The sequence below is a fragment of the Cryptomeria japonica genome, chromosome 2, assembly GCF_030272615.1.
Source record: "Cryptomeria japonica chromosome 2, Sugi_1.0, whole genome shotgun sequence".
In the NCBI taxonomy this organism is placed as follows: Eukaryota; Viridiplantae; Streptophyta; class Pinopsida; order Cupressales; family Cupressaceae; genus Cryptomeria; species Cryptomeria japonica.
Window position 1 is genome coordinate 511159737 of NC_081406.1, and position 18415 is coordinate 511178151.

At 35.6% G+C, this 18415-nt stretch overlaps 1 protein-coding gene across 1 annotated transcript; it reads left to right on the plus strand.

Moving 5' to 3' along the window:
* Positions 1–6066: 6066 nt before the first annotated feature.
* On the plus strand, positions 6067–8342 carry LOC131069544 (protein SCARECROW 1). Its single transcript, XM_058005036.2, has one exon. The coding sequence runs from the start codon at positions 6103–6105 to the stop codon at positions 8056–8058; it is 1956 nt and encodes a 651-aa protein (XP_057861019.2). The 5' UTR covers positions 6067–6102; the 3' UTR covers positions 8059–8342.
* The last annotated feature ends 10073 nt before the right edge of the window (positions 8343–18415 follow it).

Consider the following 18415-nt stretch of genomic DNA (forward strand, 5'->3'; position numbering starts at 1 on the left):
TTAACATACAACAAGATATGAACCACATCTAATAATACTAATGCATGATTTCCCTTTTATTATTCCTAACATTCATTTTACCTTAAGAACATACGAAAGTAAATATTTAACTACAACATTTCCCATATAGCATATAGGACATAGTAATACAACTAATATGAAGGGTTCATTTTAAAGTATCAATTCCAAATGTTCCTCCTCAATATTCCCAACCAATAGATATCCATGAAAATTCTAAGCTTAATCATTAACCATTCTCCAATAGAGAAAACCACATAGATCTTTTCCATATTACACAACTCCTATTACATTTAATACAATTAATCATCAATATCTCCGACAAGAACCATATTCTCTAACTATAAGTTTCATTACTCAAATTATAATATTTTCTACAATGATTAATCATAGTCTAATGGTAAAAATACAATTATCCAAGGTATATGGTTACAATGATGTCTTCCAAATACAAAAAATGCATGATAACCTGCTACAAGAGTCCAAGCTCAAGATAAAGAGATAAATAATCTTCATCCATGCACACAAATATCCAACAAAGAGAAATTCCCAATGGAATAAGGCATCAAAACACCTGACAATGTGGAACCAAAAAGGTCCACCCCCCATGCTCTGGAGAATGGCATAAGGTCCCACACACACTCAAAACCTAGGCTAGTGCCTAACAACCAAAGGACATAATCCTAGGCAACAACCACAAGGCATAACCAAGTACATAACACAAGGCTCAACCACAAGCTCAAAGACACCAGAGATGACTATCAAAACAAAGCCAAGGTACTAGGACACCTATAGGAAAGAGTGTCATCACATGCTATCACATCAAAAAAGGATTATCCTGATAGTCTCTTGATCCCAACACACATGATAACCATGCAGAACTGTCTCAACCTTTGAGAGAATCAAGGGAGTTCAGTTGCCTATCCAAGGCCTTCCCAATCTCATCATGAGCCTATACTAGCACTCTAGGCCATGAGTGGGGAACCACAAATCATTTATTATCTTATTAATATGGAACCTACTACCCAACCCATCTAAATTTATTTATTTAAGATTATCACTTGTTTACACAAACAACTTCCAATGAGATCTCCTAGTGGTCTAGACACCGACACCCATCACTAGATATCTCCTAGAGGCCTATCTCTCATGACCCCAACACTCACTTGGAAGCCACTCCGCCTATCATGTTCCTAAACCTAAGGGTGTAACATAAACGTACACTTGCAAATAAGGCTCTTTAAAGAATCATATAATAGATACATATCCATCCAAAGGACCCATAACTAAATCTGATCCATAATCATAAATGTTTCCATATTGCCAATATTCCAATAGCATAATACATTACTCATATCATGGTACCAGTAATCTCAACCATATAACATATCCGAAAAGGAGATTCCAACAATTCACTGTGAGATACAACAATCTCTCCAAATAGCCAAATGCTACATAAATTCAACTCAGATCAAACAATCAATACTGAGAAAACACATGACTCATAGCCAACTCGAAACTAGCCTTTGGTTTGACAAAATCAATCACATAATACAAAAATGATAGGAAAAACATAAAACAACAAAGCTAATGCAGAACGAATAGTTTATGTGCATAGGGAAACAAATTGCATGGGTAGTGGTCTTGACCATTTATCCCACATTGTTGATGTTGCAAGGTTATCAACTATTTATATAGCCCACCGTGAGATTAGTAAGTGAGCAATAGCTCACATGCTTTTGTCATCCGGTTTTGAGTGCACGTCAAAGTCACATAACTGCCAAGTGCAAGATCATAGCTGTTAGGGTTAACTGCTAGAGGAAGTTGTGATGTTGCGATGGACTTTCAAAGATGACATTAAGTGCTCGGGTGTAGGTTCACAACTATCAAATTAGACCACTTGGGAAAGCTGTGATGTTGAGATCAAACCATGAACCGTAACACGAAATGTTAGGTGCACGATCATAGCGATCGAAGATAACCATCACTGTGACCTGCGATGCTGTGACCAACTACCACATGTCGTGTCAGGGGGCAACAAAGATAAAAGGAATGTAGAATTCGCAGGTTCGCAAGGTTTGATGATGTAAGCACCTATCAGGTCACGATGTTGCGACCAATTGCCACATGTCATGGTGGGGCTCACAGAGCTAGAAGGATATAACAACATGATTTGAGAAATATAATATATAACCATTTTAAAATGAAATAGAACATAATTCATTTTCGGCAAACCAAATACAGGAAAACTATAGAACCACAAAATTCTCCACTAATACTACCAATAAAAGGGCAATGAAAACAACCTTCTTTCACAATAACAAAATAAAGAAGAGAAATTCAAGTCTCTCAAATGTAAACAGGGCAATACACTACCCAGAAGCTTTGGAAATAATAGTTTACCCAAACAAAAGAAACAAAATCACAATAATACATACAACACAAAATTATCTTTTCAACACATGACAACCACAATTTTTTTTTCCACAAACACAGTGAAGACAATCTTTTCTTAAATCAAATAAATAGAATGCGATTCAAGCCACGACCTGGAAAAAAAAGATATGGACAAGGAAAAGTTGCAGAAGAGAAGGCACATCCAAACCAATCCTTCCAATGCAATCATAGCTTCAATCATAACCAAAGACAAATTCCATTCCTCACGCATATGCAAAAAACTCCATTCCTAGCCAAAATTCAGAATGCAATAATTTCTAGCCAAAAGAACCTCCCAAAAAACTCAAAACTCTATATTTAAAATCAACCCCCAAAAATCATACCTCATCATAACCAAAATCAAAATAATGAAAAATAATAATAAACTTACCAACCATTCCAAAAATTGAGTTAAAATATTATAAAATAATATTAATCTTCAAATTACAACTCCCAAAGCCAATATTAAAAGAGGGTAGGTAAACAATAAAACAAATAGGTAAAAAAGTTAAACAATAAAATAAACCAATAATAACAAGGGGTAAGTAAATAAATGATAACAAATAAATGAATAAACAATAAATTAATAAATAAACAATATTAAATCAATCAACTAATAAATAGATTAATTAATAAATCATAAATAAATAAATGCACAAACAAACATAAATACTCCATTGACATAATCATTAATTTATAATAAGCTCCCAATACATAAATATATATTTATATTTATTCATACCTACCATCATTTAATTATAGACACCAATGAGCTATATATAATAATTAATTAATCAATTAATTTCCACAACTCCAAATAACCAATAAAATAAATAATCAAATTCATATATAATCATAAATGCTCAAATAATATAATTTAAACTCAATACCATTAATATCTCCCACATAAAAATAAAATGTGATAAATAAAAATCTTCCATGCATAATTATAAATGTCAAATATTATAGTCCACAAAATAATACTAATACCATAAAAATATAAGACTTGCAATCTTCCCACGTGAATAATAAATTACTCACACACAAAGCTATGCATAACAATATATACAATCACCTCAATTATAGATCAACAATCAAACTAAGACCACAAAGGACCAAACAAGATGACTAAGGGTTAAACTTGACAAGGCACCAACTAAGCCTAGAGTGTGATAAGACCTTATGCCATCTCCAATCAACTTGCCATTGGGATTAGAGACACACTTAGACCTATGAAACTAGGTGGAGTCGATGTCTAGTGCTTGCATCCTGCGAAACACCACACGTCTATACAATAACATATACATTTGCATATATAATAAATAACCAAACAGGTGAAAGAGAGTTGTGACATCACACCTTGCTCATAAATGAGTGGTATAACATCGCCCCTTTCACATCTGCAGTAGTAATACAATCATGACAACCACAACATCATCAATAACCTCAACATATCCAATATGAGCATGATGTAGGGCTAGCACACAACATGGTATCATCATAAGCAAATATAAACCACCTCGTGCATATAATGAATGCTCATAAATATCCAGACATGTCCAATTATCACAATAGTCCCGAGTATATCATCATCCACATAAAACCATAATGTATCAACTGTCAATATGAAATGTCTAGCACAAGATAAATCATCAGAAGAAATAAACATGAACTGCATGTCCTAAATAGTGAAATAATCACAAAGCTAATCATAAACCTATCTTCAATAATTAAACCAGAGAACAATGTCAGCATCGTCATAATGATCATAATGAATCCACTAATGTCAAAGAGGGAGTATCAATATAAAGAATGAAACAAGAGACATCAAGAACATGAACAAGTCCATAAGTATTTATCACATCCTTTCATGAAGGATAAATCATGGATGATTTAGGGAAGGGCACTACAAATGATAAAATCAAAATGCTAGCTTTAGTTGGGGAAGTGGCTAGGGATGCAAAGACCATGAAAATGGATCATGAAAAGAGAATTAATTTGTTGGAAGACACTGTCATCAAGGTGCATAACAAACTCAACATTGCGGTGAGGGTCAGCTAAATTATTGTCCAAATCAATGCTATGGGTCTCCACATGCTCAATAAGAAGGCCCAAGAGCTAAAGATTGGTGACCAAATGAAAAAAGGCAAGTTCTCAAGGGATAGTGCTGATGTTGCTAGTGTTGACGCAAATTTTGTTGGTAATGTTTTTGATCAAGGTAAAAAGGTGTCTATCAAGGCACAAGGACCTTCAACTAGGACTAGGAACTGATCTTAAATCAGTGGGTGTTAATTTTTAGATCATCCAAGAGGTCATGGATTTACATGATCACATTATTCAAAAGGACCTTGAAGCGACTAAAATTGGATGCTGAAGCGGCTACAATTCTAAAGAACTTACAACAGGTTGGTTTAGGTTTGTGTCCTTGTTTTGGTCATTGTTGTCTTTTTGTTGTTTTGTTGTTTTGTTGATATTGTTGGTTTGTTGTTGGATGTTTTCTGTCTTTTGTTTTTGGGCAACATTTTGATGTAAAGGGTTTTGAGGTCCCTTCAAAACTCGTTTTAACTAATCAAAAACTATGATACGAGTTTTAATTCTAGATATTTTTTTTACAACTTTATACTAAAAATGATTTCACTTGTTTATATCTTATAAACAATATATTTAATAAACTATATATATATATATATCTTTTGTCTAGAGTTATGATTTAGTGAGGTCATAAATGGAGGACCTTATCCCAACAAGAATACACAACAATAAAACCTCAACAAGATATATATAGTTGTGATATAGTGAGGTCATAGATGGGGGATCTCATTCCCAACAACAATACACAACAATAACACCTCAACAAGAATTTCAACCCTGGTGACAACAACCATACCATTTTTATACAATTAAAAAATTTAACTATGAAAACTTTTTTAATGATACAAGATTTCCACGATCCATAGTGAATAGTGCAATTGTTTTTGGATTAGATCGCATAGAGATTTTTGTCATCAACTTTTCAAATCCGTAATCCACCATCAAAATGATAATAGAAAGCATTCTACTCCGTTTTTAACAAATTTTATTATAATAATTTTCTTGGGTGTCACTGTACTCATTGAACCTATGGGTCCAATTGGTAGTTTGAAGATATGAACCTATACTGGTATATTACAACCACACTAGTTTAAATATTAGAATCTCCATTGTGTCGACAATGTGTTGAGGGGGAGCGCGAAAGAGACTCGTAGATACTCCAACCAAGTTGAAATTAATTTAAAAAGAAGTTACGGTTGACGTATTGTGAATTAATTTAAAAAGAAGTTACGGTTGACGTAATTTTATATAGCGTTGCACGTCAACTTGACTATTATTCGACGCCCGTGGAGGTTGCGTCGGCATGACGGCGAAGATTAGCCGGACCAAATTTTCACACGAATAAATAAATAGATAAATGTAAGGTCTCTTTCTCAGTCTAGCGTTATTGAAAAAAAAAGAACTGATTGCTTGTCCAATAGGTAGTACCCATTTAACTATTATCGAAATATTAAAAATGGTCGTCCGTGCTGAAAATTATGTGTACGGGTGAGCTTGTAAAGACCGACCCGTCGAGAAATCTTTCGTCTTTGTTTATATGAAACCAAAGTCGTTAGAATGGCCAGTTACTCGGAATCATCGGAAAGATACCAAGACCAAAATCGCTTGGCTCCGGCGTTTGGGATTTGCCCAATTTACAATACAATGACAAAAACACCAGATTTTGGAGTGGAGTCGAGGAAGTTGAAGTTGAAGTTGAAGGAGGGACCAGTCGCCATTAATGCGCCAAGCTCAAGCTCGTGGTCGATTGAACAAACGAGTTTTGTTCATACTCCTCTGCGCTGGGATTATGCTCCTGCTACTGCATTGTCTGCAGATAAATTAATGTCCTATGGATTGCCTTCTGTGAATCCTCCGATGTGGGCATCTAATTCAGCTCAGGGTTTAGAAAACCCAGATGTTTCTTACCCCCCTGAGTTCTTGGTCCCCAAGAGCCATGAATATAATCTTGCAGCAGGGGACTCTGTTTGGTGTGATTCTGAGAGGCTAATGGATGTGCTGGTCAACAGAAACAGAGCCGTCACAGAAAGAAACAACATGGAATTACAGATTCTGTCCAGCATGTCCGATGCAGGGTGTCTTCCTTCTTGCTCCTCCTCCTCCTCTTGTGAGACTCATGGCTGGAGCTACATAAGCTCTGAGTTGCATGACAGTCGGCCATGCAAGCGGGGTCACATTTTGCATGCTCCTCAGAGTTTGGAGTTCCAGGGAGGAGGAGACATTTCAAGGGGAGATTTCATTCAAGGGGACATTTCAAGGGGAGATTTCATGAACCAGAATGATTTGAGATTGGTGAAGCAGAGCCATAGCCCAATTGGGTACTCTGTTGGAAAGGGACAAGAGCAGGGCCAAGGAAGAGGGAACGCAAAATTTGAAGCCGAGAATTCTTCTTCCCAAGATGAAGAGGGCCTGCAACTGCTGTCCTTACTGCTACAGTGCGCCGAGGCTGTTTCAGAGAACAATATTGAAGTAGCCAACGCAGTCCTTCCTCAGCTCACAGAGATGACAACGCCATACGGAAATTGCCTGGAGCGAGTAGCAGCTTACTTCGCAGAGGGAATATCATCGCGTGTTGTGATTTCCTATTTGGGCGTGAGTTCCTCTGAACAAAGATCTCCTCTGGTCAGTGTGAATTACAGCAACATATTAGCGGCCTTCCAAGCATTCAATGGCATCTCCCCATTTGTCAAATTCTCGCATTTCACCTCAAACCAGGCCATTCTGGAGGCCTTTGAGGGTGAGCGTCGGGTGCACATAATCGACTTTGATATAATGCAGGGGCTTCAATGGCCTGCTCTGTTTCATATCCTGGCTGCCAGGCCCGGCGGCTGCCCCCATGTCCGAATCACCGGCATGGGAACTTCCATGGAAGCTCTGCAAGCAACCGGAAAACGGCTTTCTAGTTTCGCTCGCACGCTCAGACTGCCCTTTGAATTCCACCCAGTTGCCCAGGCCGTCGGGAAATGTGACCCAGCTTCTCTGGGTGTGAGAAACGGAGACGCCCTGGCCGTTCACTGGCTTCACCATTCTCTGTACGACGTCACTGGATCCGATGTCTGCACGCTCCATTTACTGCAGCGCCTCAGGCCCAAGGTTATAACCATGGTGGAGCAGGACATTACAAGGACGGGCTCTTTTCTTGAACGCTTTGTCGACGCCTTGCACTACTACTCTGCAATGTTTGATTCACTGGGAGCATGCTTTGCTCCAGATAACATGGACAGGCATTTGGTGGAGCAGCAATTGTTTTCTCACGAGATCAAAAACATCCTCGGCCTTGGAGGACCTGCTCAGATTGGGGACATCAAATTCGACAACTGGAGGACCCAATTGCACAACTTCGGATTTCGACAGCTATCAATGAAAGGAAACGCTTTTGCCCAGGCACAGCTTTTGTTGAACATGTTCCCCTGTGAAGGCTTTGGGTATTCCCTCGTTGAAGAACAGGGTATACTTAAGCTTGGATGGAAGGGCTTGCCTCTTTACACTGCCTCCGCCTGGAGTTCCACATAATCTTGAATTGGTGACTCTCAGGGCTTAAACATTCGAACCAGTCTGTTTGCAGTCCTGATTAAAACCCCAACTTTTAGAACTGTCACCATATCTCTGCACTCCTGACTGTGGTATTGCAGGACAACATTCACATCATGAATGCCCTTGATCCAGCTTGTTAGTATTGAATGATATCAAATTTCTGCAATCTGGAAATGCTGTTAGATTCTTTTTGGATTAGATTGTGTTAGATTATTTATATCAACATTTCGTGATTCATTAACAAGATACAAGAGAGTTAAACAAGAAAAATGATTAAAGAATGTGAATGTGAGAATTTTTCTTGATTTTCTAGTGTATTAGCACAGAGACTGACTGGTTTGACTTCACTTGATCTATATTATCAATATCAGCTTTTCATAATCTATAATGGTTCTTATTACTCTTTCTGAGTTTGATTATGTATGTGTTTATAAATCAACTTTTCAGGCCATGGATTCAAAGAATAGAAAAATGAAACCAGCAGAAGTTATTACTATGATTGTTTCAAATCTGTCACTCAGAATTATCAGAATCTGAATTATTTTTTCTGGATTAGATTGTGTTAGATTTTTCTACATCAACATTTTAGATCACACTTCTTGATCTATCAATAAGATACAAGATAACTAAAGAAAAAAAATGAATAGATGTGATATTTATTCTTTATTATACTGATTTAACATGATTTAATCTGTATTAATAATATTAGTTTTCCACAATCTATGATACTTTTTGTTACTTCTGAATTCAATTATATATGTGTTTATAAATCAAATTCTTAGATCATGAAGTCAAAGAATAGAAAAATGAAACCAGCCGAAGTTATTACTGTGACGGTTTCAAATCTGTTACACGCAGAAATATCAGAATCTAAAATATTTCTAAGATAGATCAATTGATTTGGAGGATTCTTGACATTTTCTTCGGCGAAATTTAGAAAAGGGTGCGAATATCTTCTGAATTCAGGGGGTGGAATTACCAGCCTTGACTGAACCAGTTGTTTTCTTCCCTCGGTTGTATATATTGTTCCTTTAATGTAACGATCACCTTGGATCAGACGTTAGGACCGGGGATGTATACAAAAATATAGTTAAATTTGATTGATTCGCTACGCTTTACGCACGCAATGAACTGTCCTACTCTTAATCGAAGGAAATGTCGGGATATGAAAGCGGAAGGAAAATTTTAAAATGAAAGAGCATAATTCATAGCAGAATAACAATGCTTTCAGCTGTTTTGTCCGATTCTGTTGGTTAAGTTAATAAAGAACTCCCTTATATTGTAACCTTATCTTCTAAGTTTGGATGTTTGTCGTTAAAATTTATCTATGAAAATGTTGCCTCCTATTGCCAATCTTATAAGAGGTACGATCACCTTATTAAGTTTATTTAGTAAATTTGAAGGGGTGTGTTTATAAAAAGAAAGATTCTATGGTTAAGGAATCTCATGATGCTAATGCCCCTTTAGAATTTCTTCCCCTCATTTTAAGAGAAAAGTGTGTTTCTTTTCTCTCATAGTTCCTATTGTTGCTATTGTTGCTAGGACTATTTGTAAGAATGATATTAGGCTTTCTAGTAAGCTGACTACTTTCTTATGTTTGAAGAACAAAGTAAAAATCTTTTTTGATCATTTTTCTAAAAGTGGGACTTCTATTAAGAGGAATCTTTCATCTTCCTTCATCTTGTTTAAATTTTTGTGTGAAAGCCACCTCTAATCTTGATGTCCATTCTCCTACAAGGAGTGCTTTGAAAAGTGGCAAATCCTTGCCTATCCTAGTTGATTATTTGAATATGTCTTCCTCTTCCAAGACTCTTCTTGCTACTACCTTGATTTTTGGGAAACCTAAAGCTGCATCTTTGTTGAAGGTTGTTTTCAGCCTCTCTACCTAGGGTGGGTGGGTGGCTATAATTGGGGTCCTAGTGTCCCTCGCTCAATTAAGTGTTCATGTGGCCCTTAACCCCCCACCCTATAGGGTGGGTAGAAAGTAAGCTAGCAAAATTGATCTAACAATTTGTCATCATAACCCCCATCTACAAGTCTTTTTCTAATTCCTTTATGAATCTCTTTGCCTCCATGAAAGTTTTTTCTAAGGATATTATTTTTTATCCTTTCTTCCCTCTACTATGGGGAAATAAGGTCAAATTTTTAAGAACTCAAAGACTACTAGAAAGACTATTGATTTGGGTAATGAATCTAGAAAAGGGTATCTTAAGTCTAGATACACCATATTGAAGGGAAAAAAAAAAAAAATTCTAATGGGTTACAAAAAATATTGGGACAAGTTAAGTCCATAATACATCAAAAATGGATATCATTTCTTGAAACATTAGAGGGATCAATGGCCCTCGTAAATAGAGTATAGTGAATTCCTACTTATTAGAAAACCATCCTCAATTTTTTTCCTTTAGGAAGTGAAAATGTCTAATTCATCTTTCTTCAACATTAGATCTATTTGGCCCAGTGGAAAATTTTCTATTGTTAGTTTTATTGACACTTTTGGTGGGATCTACACCCTTTAGGACCCTTACTTTTTTGAAGGTGAATTTTTAACAAAAGATTAACACCATTTGAGTATCCTTTTTAAAATCCAATATGGATTATTGGATAATTTCTAATATGTGCCGGGTGAACTCACAAAGCCGGTTCCCACTTTTGGGTACATCCCGATTTTTGCTGAAATCATACATTTTTTAGAAAATATAATTATTTAAGTTTTAAGAGGTCCCATTTGAAGTAATTAATTGAAGAGAGTTAGATCAAAGGCTCTTAGATCAAAATTTCTTGGATAGAACCTCTCTACTTCTAAATCATACTTGCAATGGAGTCTCATTTACATCTATCAAATGCTGATAAAAAAACAATTTTACATTAGCTTTTGAGGGGTCAAATGAATTCATTTAGAAGTTTTGTTTTCTTAAGGATTTAGTCCTTATTATAAGCTTTCCAAATAGTATAATTTTTAATATATTTAATTTCATTAATATATTTTTATTTTATTATTTATGAATGTAGGTTTTCACCGAACATGAACTTCTTTGTTTAATGCATTGGGAAAAATAGTAAACTAATTCAAAAAAATTCTGAAAAAATATCTATGCACTAGGTATTGATGTCCAGTTTTTTTTCTAACAAAAAAAAACTGAATTTTGATATATATAGAACAAGTTATGTGTTCAAACGTACACCTATATCTAAATTATAATTAGTCGGACTTCAAAACTTAATAAAATAAAAATATTCAACATATCACTATCAAACCAACTACATGCTCTGGGTATTGATGTTACAAACCAAAATTTAAAAGAGATAAGTTTTTATCATTTATAGAAAAAAATTATATGTTTCGGGATGCACACCACTCTTAAAAAATGTTGTTTGTTGTAAAAAACTATTTTTGAGGGAGATGGAAAAATCAATAAAAAAAATTTGAAAAAAAAAAACTTAGAATCTACAAAAACGATGTTATAAATCACTAGTTTACATCATCTTCAAATTCTTAATGGTTTAAAAGTTATAGGTGTTGGAAAGTGAAGATTTTTTGCAAAATATTCATCTAAGTGTCAAAGTTGGTCAAAAAGTGGGAACCAGTATTATAAGTTCACCCTGCCCCAAACACTAGAGGAAATAGGAAACACCTATGTAAAGATCTACTTAATTTTAGGGAATATTTCAAAGACCTAAAGGGGATTCTTCCATACCCCTCTTCTCCCCTAAAAAAGTTAGGGGTAGTGAATGCTTTATCAATTACATGATGTACCTTGTTAACTACATGGTTGAGGGTGGATTAATGCATACCAAGATAATGGTTACTCCTTTCATTTGATCTCTATTTGAAGAATGGGATCTAATACCATTCAAATTAATCTTGATAGATTTTTCATCCTCTTTAATATGACCATCTCAACTAATAGTTATCCTTCAACAATTTTGTATATCGATTATGACCACAAACCGCTTATGTTGTCTATGGAGCATGATAAACACCTAGTAAATGACACTTACAAGGAACATCTGAATATGGTTTGTGTTACCCTAAAGATGATGACTTTACTTTATGTGCATATACAGATACAGATTGGGCAGGTGATGTTGATGACCGGAAAAGTACTTTTGGTGGAGCTTTCTTTCTTGGAAAGAAACTTATTTCTTGGATCAACAAGAAACAATCATGTACTTCTTTATCTACTGCTGAAGCTGAATATGTTGTCGTTGCTACTAACTGTACACAATTTCTATGGATGAAGCAAATGTTGAAGGACATACAAGTGCATTGCAATGGACCGATAGTTATTCACTGTGATAACTCTGTTGTTATAGACATATCAAAGAATCTAGTATTTCACTCTAAGACAAAGCACATATCTATCAAGTATAACTTTTTGAAGGAGAAGGTGGAAGAAAATTAAGCTATATTGGTTTATGTGAACACTTAAGAGTGGATTGCAAACATCTTCACTGAACCTTAGCCTAAAGAATCATTTGAGTACCTCAGAGACAGATTAGGGGTTTCTGCCCCTCTGACAGAAAACTGTTTGATGCTATTTGGCATCAGTCCGGTATGCATTATCAGAGATATTATTCATTTCGGATTGATTTGGTGATGCTACTACTCAGGGGGAGTAATTAGTCTTGTGATTCAGTGGTTTATGATTTTTCTTTGATATTTATGTTAGATTTATAGCATTGATGTCAAAGGGGGAGAGATATTCATGTGAAAAACTTAAGGAGATATATACATTAGGGGGAGAAATTTGCAGAACTTAACTATGATATCATCTACATGGAGTATGGATTAGAACTTCATTGCTATATTCTTGTGTGGGAGATTTGTTTGGCATTTCTTAGCACTTCGATGTTTTTCACATCTAGTGTTGCCATCAATGCCAAAGGGGGAGATTGTTGGCCATTTGGAGGAATTGATTATGTCTTGCATTGATATTTTGTCATTGATGTCAACAGTAGTTGTTTTGGCTGCTTTACCAGTATCCTTTTGGTCCTAATAGGTTGTTTGGTTTCTGGTTGGATTAGATCATGACGATCTGATATATTCTTGGAATTGGCTTAGATCTTCTATTCATGCTACTCAAATACATGTTCAGTCAGTTGGTTTTGATTTGGTGATTGGATGCTAGCTTATATGCTGGTAAGCCTGGTTTGTTGATCTAGTGAGGGTTTAACCGACAGAGCTTTGTTGAAGATATTTTGATGTTATGCATAAGTGGTGTTGGTACGACTTCTAGTAGAGATTCAGGATGCTAATGATAATTGTGTTTGAGTCCTGGCTGATTGGGATCATTGCTTTAGCATGTGTGGACCTAAATTGGGTCCAGTACTATCTAAGTTATGGATCGGCTTAATGTAACATGTTGTTTGGACTTCTCGATGTGTTTCTGGGATGTCTTATGGGTTGGATATTATTTTTTTGGTCTCAGGATGACATGTTTTGTAATATGTAATTGTTTTATTGTTTGGTGGCCAACCTTATTGTTTATGGTCGAGGGTTTGTATATATATGATGTAAGATCTCATTGTAGATCATAAAAGGGACAATGGAAAGGATGTATGCGAGCGAATAATGTAATAATAATTCATGTAGAGGATTTGGTCGGTCATTGGTGATTGGGTTTGGTTTATGTAAGAGGATTAAGTCCTCCGGTATTGAGCTTAACCGGAACTGTATTCAGGCATAGGAGATGCTATCATTGCAGTTCATTCTTCCTTCCAAATTGTAATCTAGATTTTTATGTAGTCAATGAGACTCCTTTTGTAATGAGTAGTGTGCTCTAGGTTGTTGGCCTTCCTGCAAGTGCAGGACCCTCAATTTGTAATCACATACTTACTCCAAAAGTATTATCTAATTGTGGGTAGGCTTCCCACTGTGGTTTTTCCCTTTACCGAGTTTTCCACGTACAAATCTTGGTGTCATGCGGATGGTACTTTAATTGTTGCATGTGCTTAATTTATGTATCCGCTATTTCGGTAATTGGTTTAAATATTCTGGTATTGATCTTATGTGTTCTAGTATTAAAGTTTTAATTTCTTAAGGTTTCGGTAATCTGGTGACAACTGATTCACCCCCCCTTCTCAGTTGTCTTCCGGTTATTTGAACTGTCTAACAGTCAATTTCTAGCTAAAAGGGGCCCTCACTCTACCTCCTACGATTAAAAAACTGATTCTTGTTGTCGTTTTTTTTATTTAGCACCAACCTCCAAAGAAATTCAATATGGAATTTGAAGAATCCGATACTATCAATTGATTTCTAAAAATGCTATGACTACTTGAACCTCTTGATTTGCCTTGTGCAGAATATTAATTAAAACTTGACAGTCTCTTCAAAAATTCAATTTCACTTTTTAATCTTTCTTTGTCTTTTATGGCCATTTATGATACGTATGTACCTAGTTCAATTAACTAGAGGTAATAGTGGTTTAAATTAAATCAACCAACATAAAAAATTCAACAACTTCTCTTGATTCCATGACTTCTTAAAGGTCTAGAACAAATTTTAATTTCACATATAACTCAAATACGACAAGCTTAGGGATTAACTCTAGCACAACCTCATTGGCCAAAAAGGAATAAATTTATTCTTTGTATTTATCAATTGTGCCCATATCATTAAAATTTGAGTTGGCACTAAAGACAAATAGGTAGTTCTTGTTTGCATTTTTTTTGTCTCTTTGTGAGCATTCTTGGGACTGTAAAATGCATAGGTATTTTAGGGAAAATTTATTTATATGGTCATGCATTTTACTTGCTAGGGTTAAAAAATTTTAAAATTTAATTTACCCATTATACCTTTGTTTCTCCTTTTCTTCTTTTTCATCAGTGATTGGTTCAATAGGTTTCCCAGTTTTTAAAGGACTTAACCATGTGTTTTCAATAGTATGATTACCGCCCTTGTGCCCCTATTATTGTTTGAAAATTTTAATCAATATAATCCTTTGCCATCATGGTTGAAGTCATTCAAGTTTATAGTTTGAATCAGATTTTTTCTCAATTAGTTAACTATTCAATCTATTTTAATTGATTATTTTAATTAATTGATTAATTGCATAATTCTTTAATTATCCTCAAATCATTCTTTTTCATCTTTCAATCAACAATTCAACTATCAATCAACATGTGAGCTCGCCTGAGTTCCACCTCTTGATCAATCTATTCCACCTCTCAATCAATCTCACCCAATAATCTATAAATTGAGAATTCAATCTCCATTTTCAACAGTCATGAACAATCAAGAAGAATCTGTTGGAATCCAAGAACATTGAGAGGGTAGGGGAGGGGGGGGGGTGAATCAGTGTTATGTCGGTTAGAGTAATTTTAACCTTATTAACAAATCCACTTATTAACCGGTATGCATAAAAGAAAGTAAAAACAAGTAATATCAATGCAACCACATGAATCAACACCACAACACATATATTTATATGTGGAAAACCTCAAAGAGGAAAAACCATGGTGGGATTGGTGACCCACAATATCTATCCAATGGCCAAATGAATAAATATTACAAGAGGGGCCTGCACATGCAGGAAGGCACACTGCTCATCACAAAAGGAGCCTCGGTGACTATAGATCCAAATACTGGATTACAAATAAAAATTGAACTCATAATGTGCATCTACTATGCTGGATGAGTTCCAGTTAAAGCACTGTCTGTACTGGTTATACTGTAACCTCTCTTACCAGTATCTTAGATCACTTCCCAATCCTATAGACCAATAATCAAGATAGATTACAGATCTTTACATTCACATTCTATTGATCAAGATAACATCACAAAACCTTTTGCATCACTTATCTATTATATCTCCCATATATCCACATCATACAAAATGACCTAACCCAAACTGACTTATATACCCATTTAAATGAATAACCACAAATGCCTTATGTTGGCTTACAAACATATCACAAAAGATAAGACACATGTCAACCCAGATAAAATATAAACATAAAACAATATGACCGTTGCCGCTTCCATGCTTGCCAGATCAATCTCCTATGTCGGCCTTAGAATACTGGTTCCAAGTTTTCCGGTGTAGTGAATGTCAATTACCTTGATTATCAGCTCTCCCATGAAGTGTGTTGCCATCAATGACAACACTTATAACCCGGATGAGTGTTAATTACCAACAATCTCCACCTTTGGCATTGATGGCAACACTCATGTGAAAAATGAATCACTGAAGTGCTGTATCGGTTCCCATCCAAAAACTGGTCTGCCAAAACTAATCTCAAAAGACTACTTCCCCTGAGCTATACATTGCTTCTTATGTCCCTAGACATTTTTCACATCCACCTCTCCCCCTTTGACAACAATGCCAAAGAGTAGGGGCAAAAAGAATAAGAAATTAAATTCTATACAAACCAAAACATGATTACCGAATCTAGATATACTTGAAAATATTCAGATAAGCACCCTTTAAAAAAGCCAAATAAGTATTCCAGCCAGATTTCAAAGTTCCCCAAATAGATACAAACCCATTCAGAATGTAAGCGTGCAGTTCTTCCTCTGTTAGGGTTGTCAGTGTGGGCAAACTCATCTATTCCATACATTCCCCCTTATAAAGTAACAAAGTATTTAGCCGAGGACTTACCAAACCTCTCAACTCTCTGGCCTGCCAGATTAACTTGTCCTTTTACTTCTCGAGGGCTAAAATTTGAGACTCTAAAAGAAAAAATTGACCATCAACCATGCTTGTCAATGATTCAGTACCATCAAAACTGACTACAAGTTGTTCCAACATGTCCTTATCCCCCTTAACTTTATTATCCATGTCTTCTGTTAGTTTTGTCGTGTTAGTGTAGGACAGGTATATTCTACTGTGTTGATGAAGATCCTCATCAATCCTTGTCATCTCATCTGTTAGCTTAGCCTTGTCATATGTGATCATGTTATCACAGGTTACCTTCCTAGCTGCATTATACCTTTCCACCAAATTCCAGTTTGACACTTGTTGAAGAGTTTTATACTCTTTGGCAATGTGCTCAGTCAAACCTTTCAACTTACCGGATGGACTAGCTACCTGATCAATCTTGCATTTCGGTGCAAGATGTTGCAAAATAGGAATAGCTTTCTCAATTACTTGCTTATCTTCTGACCCTTAATTTCTAAGCTGCAAAAAACATCAATTCAAAACTGCTTAGCTGCTCAATGTTCTTATTTCCAAGATGACCAAAATCTTCTTGACTAGATGATTCAAGTGCCAACAATGAGGGAACAACAATCGGTGAAGGTACCGATACCCGGACCTCAGTCTAATCAACCCGACCTTTTTCCTTCTGATCTACTTTATCCTTTACCTCCTCAACACCGGTGGCTTCACCACTTGGTGCAATTATTTCCACTGCCTCAACCTCATGAACTTCAACTGTATCAACATCAATTACCAGAGGATTATCTACCAGTTTATTGATCTCAACATCTTGTACAAGTGTATTGTCAGAAGAATGTCCTCAAATGTTTTTCATTCCAAAACTGGTGAATATCCACCTAGTATACCTTTACCTTTAGCATCAACTGGGATGTCTGGAATGTCAAACTTAGTTGGAATATCCGGTGATGTAAAGAAACCTAGTTTATCCACAAAGAATTTAACCCAAGCCTCATGAGTTTCCTTCACAATTTCATTTACTCTTCCCACCATAAGACTTAATTATATGCTAGCATCTACTCCAGAAAAATGTTTTATTAGAAAACTCTAGACACTGTCGCATCTCTTCATCAGTCATAGCACCACAAACAATTAGAAATTCTTGAATCTTAATATGCTTATCCTCCTCAATAGAAGATAACCTCCTAGAATCTAACTTATTATACAAATATACTAGTATTTGAGTCTCAATTTCAATAAAATATTTCTTATATATGTCTAAATATAACAAAATTGATTCCTCAATCTCCTTCTGTTCCTTATCATCCATATCACCATAATAGTGTTGTATGTTATTCAAAATACCATCCTTTGTGATCTAATCAATCAATTCAACAATAGAAAGAGGAGAAATAACCTTTACACTTTTACCATATTCAAGAGCAATATCTAAATCTGATCTCTTCTTCTTACCGGGGCTGGGAGTAGACTCCTCAGCCGGTTTCCTTTTATTAGTAGGCTTCCTCTCCAAAATTTTCTTCTGAGCTGCCGGAGGAGTGACTATGGATTTCTGTAGCTTCCCTTCCTTAGGCTTCTTTCTCTGAATCCTCATATAGATCTTAGGAATCTTCAGGATTTCTTCCTCCATCTTAGAACTAGATTCAATAGGAGCAATAAATGTTTCTGGTTTCTCCTCTTAGATAAACCCTTACCAGTTCCTACTGCTGGAGAAGCTT